General features: G+C 31.6%; 1 protein-coding gene and 1 long non-coding RNA gene across 2 annotated transcripts; one reads left to right on the forward strand and one right to left on the reverse strand.

Annotated features, from left to right (window-relative positions):
• Window positions 1-814: 814 nt before the first annotated feature.
• Window positions 815-11,111, forward strand: LOC140436246 (uncharacterized). Its single transcript, XR_011950269.1, has 3 exons — window positions 815-935; window positions 9,022-9,232; window positions 10,882-11,111. It is a non-coding gene; the product is annotated as an uncharacterized lncRNA (long non-coding RNA).
• A 722-nt stretch (window positions 11,112-11,833) lies between these two features.
• LOC140436099 (uncharacterized) lies at window positions 11,834-12,694 on the reverse strand. Its single transcript, XM_072524807.1, has one exon. It carries the CDS (start codon window positions 12,692-12,694, stop codon window positions 11,834-11,836), a length of 861 nt encoding a protein of 286 aa, XP_072380908.1.
• Window positions 12,695-13,601: the final 907 nt, after the last annotated feature.

The following is a 13,601-nucleotide window of genomic DNA, read 5'->3' on the forward strand; positions in this document are numbered from 1 at the left end:
GGTATTGAAACACATCAGGAACATCAAACAACAGAAGTTTTAATCCCTGATAATAGTCATATACTTGAAACATCAAATCATAATAATACTTACTGTACAAGGCCAGGTAGGCAAAATAAAAAATCTTGTAAGCTGAACTTATAAGGAAAAAGAAAAGAGGATGTGTAATACCCAGTTAAGTGACGATCATATTATTCATGTTAGTAACAAGATGGCATGACAGACGGTAACAGACACGGATTATTAGATTAGACAAGGTTGTTAGGGTAGGTTACTGGCATGTGAAGTTAATATACTTGTTGCTTATACAATTACTCAATATAGTATTTTTTTATTTATTACACCTTCCATCAGGCTTATACACGCTTTGGAGTGATTCCTGTTCTTACACGAATTAATACACCTCGCTCCAAAGAATTGTAAGACCCGAACGTCATTTTAAGGGGTGTACAAGTCTCTCAGGATGGATCAAATTACTTGATTGCTTGAATTGGCAATAATGCAGGAGAAGAATAGTACCAAATTATAAATTTATTTTTTTAATTTTTTTAGTTGAAGAATTATATACAGAAATATGCCAAAATTGAAACTGACACGTATTGTACTAAACTTATGGTTATTTCGTAATAAATGGTGTTATGGTTAAAAGTTTTATCTTACCCACAACTTTCTTTGTTTCTTTTTAAACATTATAATTTAATGCTGTTTAATCAACATTTTATGAAACATTATTTCGAAATTGATTTTTCTAATAACTTTCTAATTTATACTTAACATAAATTCTATTGTTTATAGATCTTTTCTAATAATAAAATATAAATTAATTATGCACTGTAGGAAGAATTATTATAAAAAAGTAGGTATATAAAATAGTGAGAAAATTAGAAATCAATCTTAATACTTCAACCGCAATTCATTTACTAGCTTTCGAAGAGGTAAGAGCTTAGTTTTATCTTTATGTACATTTACGAGTATTAAATACTATTTAAACCTATTATTCTGCTATTGTCCATTTTTCATCGATCTCTATCCTGAGCAACATACTCCAATTTGTTCCGGCTATTTTTTATATTTTTTTATGTTATCTATCCATCTCATCTGTGGTCTTCGTCTTGATCTAGCTTTGTAGGGTCTCCAACGTGGCATTCCAGCATTGGTCTCTTTGTCTAGCAGTGTGGTCTTCCAAGTTAACTTTGAGGTTGGCAATTTTTGTTGCGATATCTTCGATTTTTGTTTTTGACTTTTTTTTTGGTTTTGCAAGTTTTCTTGAGTTATCAATGTAATTTTGCCTCATACTAGTCTTCCTCAACAACATTTTTTATTAACCTTCTCTCGCTTTAGTTTAAAATATGATAATGTTAACAATTTTTAGTGGGTAATCTCCAACGATTTTAAACATAATATAAATGCTGGATACAAAATTTGTCTTATAGTATATGTTCATTGATAATGTGTAGTGCCCTTTTGGTACCTAGTCGCTTTGTTTGTTTGTTATCTTAATATATTTATTATATCCTTCCCTTTCATTTAACGCATCACCCGCTCCAATTGAACAAAATAACAATGGAGATATGATGCATTGCCCTTTTTACAGTGCCGCCACGTCACGATCCGAAGAACTATTATATCCTCACTAGAAAACGGTTAAAACATATTTCGCTTAATAAATCTTACCTTAGAATTACAGTGACTTTCTTCTTCTTCTTTCAGTGCCTATTCGTTCCGAATATTGGCAATCATTCTGGCTATAATTATTTTATTGACTGATGCTTTAAATAGATTCGTTGTTGTTGTGGAGAACCATTTCCTCAGGTTCTTCAACCATGATATTCTCCTTCTCCCAATTCCTCGCTTTCCGAATACTTTACCCTGTAGGATTACCTTCAGTAATCTGTATTTAGTGCTGTTTCTCATTATATGTCCGAGATATTCCAACTTTGTCCTTTTAATGGTATACATCACCTCTCTTTCTTTGCCCACTCTTCGTAATACGGTCTCGTTGGTTATCTTGTCTGTCCATGATATCCTTAGAATTCGCCTGTATAGCCACATCTCGAAGGCTTCAAGTTTTTTCTCCATTGCTTCAGTTAGTGTCCAGGATTCAACTCCGTAATACAATATTGAGAAGATATAACATCGTAGGAGCCTTACTTTTATCTCCAGATTAAGATTGTGGCTTTTAAAGAGTTTGGCCATGCTATTGAATGCACTCCTAGCCTTCTCTATTCTACATTTTATTTCCTGTGAGTGATCCCATTGTTCATTTACTGTTGTTCCAAGATAGTTATACTGTTTTACTCGGTCCACTGGTGTATTATTGATAAGTAGTTGAGCGTCTCTAACTTTATTTTTGCTGATGATCATGACAGTGACTTTAAGTGATATTTTTAGTGATGTTGCGAAAAAATTAATTACTGATGAAGTAGAAAAATTTCCGAGTACCTAATGATATCTGAATTATCAATTTGAGTAATTTATTAGCAATAAATCAACCGTATCGTTTAATGAGCAAAATATAATTGAAATGCCAGTTCAAATAATAGACTAGGTGTAGCTATTCTTTTCTACAGTAGATTTGGAATGGATTTGAATGGATTCTAGAATAATGGTTAAAGTTTCATACTAAGAGTAGAAGAATACAATAAGTATTCACTTCTGTTGGCACTCCTTAAGTGTAAAGCATCGTTTTTTAGATTGGTTTGGTGAAATGACTCAACAAACTAATCTAAAAAAAACAATATACGGTTTTTAAACAATTCTTACACTCTTCTAATGTTAAAGCTCCTATTTTTTAACAGGCCATCTAGCACAACAGCTATTGTAAATAACTCAATTCATAATGATAATACAGCAAAAAATGATAACGGTGACATTCCGGAGGTAATTGCATTCATCTATTTTTCATTCATTAGGAGAGAGATTACGCCAAAGCTCACATGAATTGTAAAAAACTGGTTAAACCTCAAAACAGCTAGTAGAACAGTGTTAACTATTAATAAACTATTTTTGAGGATGAACGATAGATTACCAAGGAGTTCCTATCTGATGCAGTTCACAGTATACAATATATTGATTGTGTCTAGCAATACATTGACCAAACCACTAGACGTGTTTAAGATCGTATTCCATCTTATAATGTTGTTACAATGTCGTTAATGAAGGCCATATTATGGATTTTGTGTCTATAAAGATTTTAGCAGATAAAAAGAACAAGCACAAAAGGACTTTTCTGGAAATGGCATTTATTTCTCAGAATAAACAGACAATTAATAAAAGAAGAGAGATATTAAGCAATTAACAGAGATCTATTCGTTCCTTCTTGAAACTGATAAAAAATTTAATGTTAATGAAGATTTTGGTTTAGATATTATCTCATAATAACGTCTGTAGATTGGTTGATCAACATCCTTCATTTACAACAAGAATAGGGGTAGTCTCTCTCTTTTCGTACAACAATTTAACTTACTGGTTATTTTGTTCCAACCAAAAGAGAAGATTGACACATTGTTTCATTGTTTGGTAAAAGCCTACCTTTCCTTGTGCACTCATGTTTTTAATATCTAGTGGATTTTAACGTATTTCAATTTAAAAATATTAAATAGTAGAATACTCTTCCTGTCAATGCTACTTACAGTATGTATATACACGTATGACGGAAATCTCAACCTCGTAAGTTCTACATCTAGTTTTTTATTTAAGTTGTCTACCCAATATTTTTGGTGATTTGGTATTTAACAATTTAATTGGACAATTTAAAACTCGACCTTTCAACGTCTCAATCTGCCTACTCCCGAAAACATCACAAAACATCAAAAACATCAAAACATCTAAACCCTATTCCGTATATATATATATATATATATATATATATATATATATATATATATATATATATATATATGTTCGGATAAGTTTCCGCGGTCAGATAAATGAAAATTACTGAGTTCTCGGGAAGAACCGCGTTGAGAATTTAAAATATATATATATATATATATATATATATATATATATATATATATATATATATATATATATATATATATATATATATATATATATATATATTTAACTATTTAACGTGATTATTTCGACCAAAAAACAATTTATAAATATGTTGGAAATATCGGGTATGTGGTCTATATTAAATAAAAAATCTTACTTTTCTTAAAAAATCTTAAACGATCCATTCTCGTTCCATTCGTTCCATCTTATTTATTGTTAACGAACGTGCTCAAAGATATTTTAAATTTTTACATGCATTTTATTAAATGTACAGTTTCATCAACAATAATGTTATTTTAGTATTCAATTTTATTTATGTGTATAATCTTTTAATTTCTTTACTCCCGATGAAGCCATCAAATAAATGGCGAAATATTGAGCTTTAGAAAAAACAAAGATTTTTTATTTAATATAGACCACATACCCGATATTTCCAACATATATATATATATATATATATATATATATATATTTATATATGTATATAATGTTCCAAAAGGTTTCCGCGGTTAATACAATTAAACCTAGAGCTAAGATTAAATACTATTACAGGAATTAACCTCACTAGTCTTCCGGGTTGATTATCATGGCAGGGATGCTTTGGTATCTTTTCAAACTCATCCTAATGGTATATATCCTCGTATCCAGTTCACGATGGAGGTCGAAACTGATTCATCCCTACCGTTTCTCGACGTCATCATAAAGAAAAACCAATTCCAAGGTCTTCGTCACTCAATTTATCGAAAACTCACCCATACCAATCGTTACTTACATGCCAACTCTCATCATTTCTCTTCCCAAATTAATTCAGTTAATAATACGCTTGTCTCCAGATCAATACGCCCTTGAGATGAGGCAAGTAGACCCGCTGAACTCTCCAGTTTAAAACAAGCCCTCATCCAAAATGGTTACCGCGAAAATTACACCAATAGGAGCATCCACAGACATCAATCTTCCAATTAATCTCAACCCAAAAACTCAGACGAAAGCTTTTCTTCCTAACATCAAAGGCATCACTGACAAAAATCGACAAATTTATAAAATCAAGAGGAATAAAGACAATATTAACCCCCCCCCCTTCCAACAAAAACTTTTATCTCTTGTCCGATCAATCAAAAATAACATTCCAAATGAACAACGCGGAGTTTATGAAGTTCCTTGTTCAGACTGCTATATAGGCCAAACGAATCGTAGAATCCAAAATAGGATTTATGAACATTCCATTTCTGTTCGCAACTCCTACTGAATTTCAGCTGTAGATCAACACTATCTTCATGCAGGTCACAAAATTTATTTTGAAAACACTAGAACCATAAACCGCTTCTATAAACCAAGAATATCGAGAAGACATAGAAATTGAAAAAGGCCAAATTGTCTCAATAAAAGAGATGATGGCATACGATTACCTTTGACTTGATTATCCTTTGACTATTCGCTACCAAAATTCGACTGTCAGAAATGTTCGCGCTAACCCCCGCGCCAGTCCTGACGTTGTTCCCACGCCAACCTCCACCACAGATACGTCAACATTGACTTTATAAATGACCCGTACTCTATTCCCAGCATCTGTAATGCTTTGATAAGTGATGAGTGTGCTAATGTCTGGGGGCTCGGAAGACTGAGTCCTAGGAAGCCCTGAAGAAGACATCGAAAAAGATATAAGAAGCCCGGCGCAATGACAATCAACGCGATATATATATATATATATATATATATATATATATATATATATATATATATATATATATATGTATATATATATATATATATATATATATATATATATATATATATATATACAGTGTAGGTAAAAGTTTATGGTCGGTATGGTAAAATTTAACAAGATATCTAACACAGATATAAAATCATATTTTCAGCGAATAGACGAAGATAACAATATTATTTCCCCTTGGTCCACCCTCCATATTTTGCATTGACGCCCATTACCCATTAGTGAGACGATTAGTTCCGATCAGAGATATTTTACATATCTCTGGTTCCGATCCTAATACACCTAAGAAACTAGAGGTGGGTCGTTGACATTTTAAATATACAAATAGTAGTTACATTTAAACCAAATCTTGAACATGTGTTCACAAGGAACAGATTTTGTTACAATACTACAATATTTTATGAATATAGTGGTTAAGTTAGGATACACATGGCGATGGTTTTTTCACCACTGTAATGGACAGTTCCAATCTCCGTTCGAATTTGTTTCTGGGTAATATATCACCAGACAAACACATGTCGACTTCTTTTATATCTCTCGATACAGGTGTATGTTTAGATGAGTCATGCCCGATTCATCAAAAATACACCATGGACTTAAGTCATCTTTATCAGTTTCTTTTTCTTGTACTGGTTGATTTTCAATAGTACAATCTTCTTTTTCTTTTTTTATAGAAGTAACCAGCTTCTTAACTCTTTTGCTTTTTTACCTTCATTTTTATCCGAAAATCCCCGCATTTTAAATTATTATTTGTCGTTTACGAATCTACGGTTTCTCACTGGTAAGCCAACTAGTTGATGATTGATTCAAAAAAACTAGGTTTTGTGTAGACGTAAACAGATGAGCGACGAACACTTTACGTGGACGAGGACGATTAGTTGATCTGAGAGACTACTACAAAACTAAAAATGACATGCGATTCTTTCGGGACAGTGGACAGTCGGGCTATCGGTTGACGTTGAAAGTAAAATAAACCGATAAAGATGACTTAAGTATTTTTGATCAATTAATTGGACATGACTCATCTAAACTTACACCTTATCGACAGTCCATTAAAATGCTTACTTGTTTACGAAAAACGATTCAGTTTCGTTAACGATAAAAATGTCAACGTCTCACCTCTAGTTTCTTAGGTATCGCCTGTCGAATACCGGTTCAGCTGTCCCTAGACGCAACGTTGCCAAATAATTTTGTATGAACCTTTTTTATTGTTGGCGTTATAACGCAGTTTATTATTTTTATTGGAAATAAGGCACATGCGAATCATTAATAAATTTTATTTATATAAAACGATTTACGAAGTGGAAATCAAAATGTTACATTACACTTATTGTAAATATTTTCAACAATATTATCTACGTTTTTCGTAATCATCCTCTGTTGATGACGCATAGAAACAAATCGTTTTCTTTTAAACATAACTAATTTAGGAAAAAATTACACTTACTTACTGTAAAGTAAAATTGTGGCATATTCCCAGTAAAACATAGTAAGCTGCCATTTAAATCGATTTCCCCCAAATTTGAGTTTGATTATCTTAGAACATTGTTCAAATGCTAAAAAGACAACAGGTCAAATAAAACCAATAAGTTTGGCAACGTTGAATTCCCCTTTTTTATTACTTCCACTCATGTATTTTCGGCGATATAAACGGCGGACCTTACATACCTCTCTTTTTAAACAGGTGTTTCTTACTCCATCTCACTTAAGGTCCATACTGTTGCCGAGAGGGGGCATTTGGGCCTGTAGGACCCATCGCCGGCTCTTTGGGCTTCTTCCTATCCAAGGAATTGGATCGGGTATTCACCATCTTTGGTTTGTCGCTGGTAGAAAGGTTAAATACTACCGCTGTTATAAATAACAGTTCCAGTGACAAATATCTGTTATAGGTAACGGTTCCAAGGAACAGTTACAAAGTAACAGAGCAAAAATGGAAAACAGATAGGTAAAAATGATCTAAGTATTCCTTGACTTACGAAAGGAATAACTTAGTAAATAATTAAATTAAATGGTATAAAAAGAAAAAAATGTTTCCAAGTGTTTCTTGACTTACGGAAGAAACAACTTAGGACAGAAATATAGATAAATGAAATATGTAAATGTGAGAGTAAAATATGGAAATATTTCTAAGTGTTTCTTGACTTACGGAAGAAACGACTTAGAGTGGAAAAATAAAATACTCAAAATATAAAACGAGAAATGCAAAAATGAAACAGATTATAGAAATATGTCCAAGTGTTTCTTGACTTACGGAAGAAACAACTTAGAACAGAAAATAAACAAGAGAATCAAATATAGTAAAATAAATGCACAAATATTTATAAGTGTTTCTTGACTTACGGAAGAAACGATTTATAATAGAAAATAAGAAAAATCAAATATAGAAAAGATGTGAAAATATTGCTAAGTGTTTCTTGACTTACGGAAGAAACAACTTAGCATAAAATAGAAAATGAAAGAAACAAATGTATTAAGTATTTTCTTAACTTAAGAAAGAAAATATCTTAGATAAAATATCGGAAATAATAATGCAACAATGATTATGAAAATATTTCTAAGAGTTCTTTGACTTACCGGAAAGAACTACTTAGACAAAGTACAAATCAAAATATAAAATAGAAAAAGCAAGATAAATATTTCTAAGTGTTCTTAACTTACGGAAGAACAACTTAGACACAAAATACAAGAAAAATAAACAATCACTACATGAACAAATATAGATCAATGTAATATCCTAACCTGAAAAGGTCTGAATATACAATAATGCTAAAAAAAAAGGTATACAGAAAATCAGAAATAAAACAATAATTTAGTTGGAACAATAATAGCACCGACTAGGTCTACAGTAGAAGAGGCAAACTCGACTGATCGATGAGAGAAAGTCTACCTGCTTTTATGTAAAACAAATCCTTTGTTTTACGTAGCGAAAGTGGAATTTCCCTGCATCGAATCAATTAGAAATTTGGATTTGGCCAAACTTGGAATTCCCAAGTATTTTGACCGATATCCAAATTCCTTGATGCGTCCGGCACGGCTGTCAGCTCCCGGCTGACACGCCTCCGGAGGACAATACCGACCATAAACTTTTACCTATACTATATATATATATATATATATATATATATATATATATATATATATATATATATATATATATATATATATATATTCGAATTAAATTCAATTAAAAACCATCGCTGTGTGCGTAGACGATAAGAAAACCAAGTTTTTCCTCCTCGGTGACTCCCTGAGTGCCACATCCAAATTTTTAACTTTATATTTTGTAGATGCATATATGGTCCATACTTGTTCCGTTAGTTCTTATTTTCTATTGCTGCAATTGTGATAGAACTCAAGACGATAATGCATGCATAAATGCGGAACCAAAAGTCAAATTTTGCGGTCCCGAACTTGTATATAAGTATGTCCATGCCGTTTGTCTCTTAATGCCGGACTACCCTGGACAATTTTATGAGGGGGACACACATCGGGATCGTCGTAAGTACTATAGTCTTTTTATATTTAAATATTATAAAATCTAAACTTTATTTGGTAGCAAAGGAGTAGTAAATCACTATTATGTCCTTATTTCATTTTAATTCAATTTAATTATAAATTAAGTTTTTATAAAAATCATTATTTTGTTATACAATAAACATATGACTATATATTTAAAGGAATAAATACATCAAATAAATTTTGAAATCATTAAAAATTTAGAATTTATTAATTAGAATTAGAATTTATTAATTATATTATTTTGGAATTTATCCTCCAGATATGCTACATAGGATGCTTTTTTCTAATATTGGTAATATAAATAACTTAACACCATTTTTTGCTAAATCTCAAAACATTGTATCTAACAATCAGAACATCTATTATCATTCACTACCTTTTATACCATCATTAACACCTAAATTAATACAAACACTAAAGGTTATTGACAATATAAAAATAGCAACAAAGAACATCAAAACTATTTCATCTTTATATTCCAAAACTAAATATCCTATAGACAAATTTGAGAAAACGAATTTAGTATACAGCATTAGTTGTACTCAGTGTGAGGCTGAATATGTTGGTGAGACCGCAAGAAATCTTTCAAATCGCATTATTTCTCACAAAAGTGATTCCAGGATTAAAAAACCATCTTGTGCTTTGGCAGAGCATGTAATCGATAAAGACCATATTATGGATTTTGATAACATTAAAATTTTATGTAGTGAAAGTAATAAATTTAAAAGGAGTTTTTTGGAAATGGTTTGTATTAGCAAAAGTGATAATAATTTAAACAAAAGATCAGACATTCAAAATCTAAGCAAAATTTATAATTATATTTTTTCTTTATGATTTATATATAAAACTTATAAAATGTTATATTTAATTCTCCATATATCTGGTACATTTTTTCAGACATCTGTCAACGGTGAATAAATCTTCTTAAACAAAAAAGGATGTTTAAACGAAATTTTATTTTTGGCAATATAATTGTCAAAAATAAAAATTTTAAGTTGGCATTTATGACATTGAGGCTTATTTGTAATTGGTTGCTATTTTAACTTATTTATAAATTCAATTATTTTTTTATTAAAAAAAATGTTTTCAAAATTATACTAAAACTTTTCAGAGAAACATTTATTAGATTAGGACATTTCTATATTAATTATTCTTAAGATGTATTAGCAGCAATTTTTATTTACTAAACTAAGTTTTATTTGGTAAGTTAACAAAAATTGTTTTTTCTTTCTAGTTCAACCTTGTAAGATATTTTGTCTTTTTTAGCTTTTGATAATAATTGTAAACACAATTGAAAGCTCGAGATATAAAAAAAAAATAGTTAACCAATAGCCCTTTTATTGACTCCAACCCATCCAAAACAGTTGTATATCAGTATATATATATATATATATATATATATATATATATATATATATATATATATATATATATATAATACAATACATATAAAAGGATTCAAAAAGATATTTAATTAACGGAAACAGTAACAGCAATGATTAACCAAAGTAAACTAAAGCGGCGCAAGCATTTCTTAAAAAATTACTTTTAACTACAAACAAAACTATGTTTTTCGGCATTATGATTAAAATTATGGCTTTAATTAACGTCATTTTTGTATGTTTTAGGAGATTTACTCTTTCCCTCAAGAAATTCCTTACGTTCCCTTCTTATCGGCAGTCTTCGATCACACGGAGTTGTCAATGATTGTTGTCATTCTCCTTGTGGTCCATTCAAAGTATCTGACTATTGTAAAGGTGAAGTCAAAGATGGAACATGGTGTGAGTTTATTCGGAACGCTACAATCTCCGTTTTCCATGAATAAAAAATATAATCAATAAACTGTATTTTTAAAGTAGTGTGTAAAATATTTTATATCCAGTTTACTGACTCCTTATATTATCATTGAATCTATGGTCTAGTATGACCTTCACCAGAATTATACTGTGGCGAATTAAGCAAACAATGAATTAGTACGAGAACTATTAGTAATTAAATTAACACCAACTATATTTCCTTCGATAGCCCTGGCAAGATGAATGAACTTTTACTCATAGGTGCAAATAATTATCAAAATTTAAATGGTTGCCATAAACAATCAAAAACAATGTATAGGTACAGGTAAAACTAAGTGAACTTACCGCTAGTTACCATAATTTACACTACTTTACGAAACAACGAACAAAACAAATTCAATATGAGTGCATTGGTTCATTGTCGGGTTGCGTCTTTCCCTCTTAACAACTTACGCTCTTGTGTCGTGCGGGATGCACGTACTACTATAGGGATCGTAGGAATACAGGAAGGACAAATGTATTGATTAGTTTATACTATACAACCATATGAATTTAAACATTCTCCCCCCTTCAAAGGCCATAAGGTCTTTAAAAACAAACGAATTCTCAATACTATCATTACTTAAACAACAAGAAACAATAATTAATATAAACAACTCCTATATAAATCTTAAACAAATATTCAAAACTTAAACTAAAATAAGAAATTAAAAATTAAAATGGTTGTTTTGTCGCCGAAATATATTTTATATAGTTATATTGGTAAAAGCCGAACAAAACAAAATCAGTAAAAAAATTTGACCATCCAATCTTCATCTATCGGCAACTGACAGATTCGGACAAGAGGCCGTTTTAAGGTTCCGGTGATCGTACGCATGGTAGCCACTCGAGCTACACCGGCTCTCCCCTCATGCAATTCAACAAGACGCGTGAGAGACCATTTACACGCAGCCAAATTATCCTCCTTTAAAACAACTAAGGCACCGATTTTAGGTACAAAGACAGAATCTAACCATTTGGACTTTTGTTGCAAGGTGTGCAGATATTCCTTTCGCCATCGAGCCCCAAAATCTCTATGGATGCGTTGTAACAACTGCCATCTGGACAAACGATTAAAGGATACCTCCGAAAAATCAAGCACAGACAAAGAGCTCAAGGGTTCAAGAGTCAGGAAATGTCCTGGGGTCAAAGCATTGAGATCTTCAATATCATTAGTTAATGGGATGAGAGGGCGTGAGTTTAAGACGGATTCAATTAAAGTTAAAACGGTATAAAACTCTTCGTAGGTCAAAATTTGTGCCCCGACTATACGAACAATATGTTCCTTTACAGAACGAATTCCACGTTCATAAATACCGCCAATATGTGGAGCAGCAGGAGAAGCAAATGAAAACTTAATATTTTCTTTATTGAGAGCGCTCTCCATAAAGCTACTAAGCTGTCGATAAACACTATGAAAATTAGTACCATTATCACAAAATACTTGTGATACTCGACCTTTCCGAGCGATAAAACGTTGTAAAGCGGCCAAAAAGGCTTCCGCGGCCAAATCATTAGCTAATTCGAGATGTAAAGTGTTTGTAGCGCAACATAAAAATAGACACAAATAGGCCTTTTGAGTTCTAACTCCCCTGTAACGAGACATGGTTATCGAAAATGGTCCACCATAATCTAACCCACAATTTACCCATAGGGGGATGTAAGTTTTTGGGAGATTGTTTCCAACATCTAATACATTTGGACAATACTGAATTAACGGCTTGTTTAGAAGACATTATCCAAAACCTTTGACTAACCAAAAACTGAGTACTCTTAAATGCAGCATGTAAATACTTCTCATGATAATGATGAATTAGAAGAATACTAAGGCGAGATTTTATTTGGTAACAAAAACGGGTGTTTTGCTTCATACGATAATAAATACTGAGATAGACGACCACCTACTCTTATACACTGAGTACTATTATCTAAAAATACTCCCAAGCTACGAAATGGTTTTAGAAAAGAGTTAAATTGAAAATGCTCTTCAAAATATTATTCTTGTATAAGTCTGACAAGAATAATCAACGAGTCTTTTAATTCTACGAAACTCAAGAGTCCTGACCGTTTCGACTTTTTATAACGAGAGTTGGGCGCGAATCGCAACATAAAAGCCAAAATTCTTTGGATCGAGGTAAAAGACAATTTATTTTTCAGCAAACAAGACAAAAAATGTTCCTCACGAGTGGAAACAAATATTAAAGCTTTCTTTATCTCTTCCAAAGGGGGTTTTTCCTGCAATGAGGGAGGAACCTCTGGAAAAATTAATGGAATATTCTACAAAAACGAAGGACCTGTTAACCAGACTAATTTTGATAGAAAAGCGGCCAGTAGCATGCCTCGCGAAGGCGCATCGGCTGCATTTTTTCGAGATTCGATATAATGCCAAGAATAATTTTGACTATGGGACTGGACCTACGAAATGCGATTTACGACGAAAGTTTTGAATCTCGAGGGGGAACTTTTAATTCAGTGCAATACGATTTGAGAATCTAACCAAGCATACACATTTT

Source organism: Diabrotica undecimpunctata, chromosome 3, assembly GCF_040954645.1.
Source record: "Diabrotica undecimpunctata isolate CICGRU chromosome 3, icDiaUnde3, whole genome shotgun sequence".
Taxonomy (NCBI): domain Eukaryota; kingdom Metazoa; phylum Arthropoda; class Insecta; order Coleoptera; family Chrysomelidae; genus Diabrotica; species Diabrotica undecimpunctata.

Coding starts and splice junctions, on each gene's coding strand:
- LOC140436099 (XM_072524807.1), bottom strand. CDS start 12,694: ATGTCTCGTTACAGGGGAGTTAGAACTCAAAAGGCCTATTTGTGTCTA.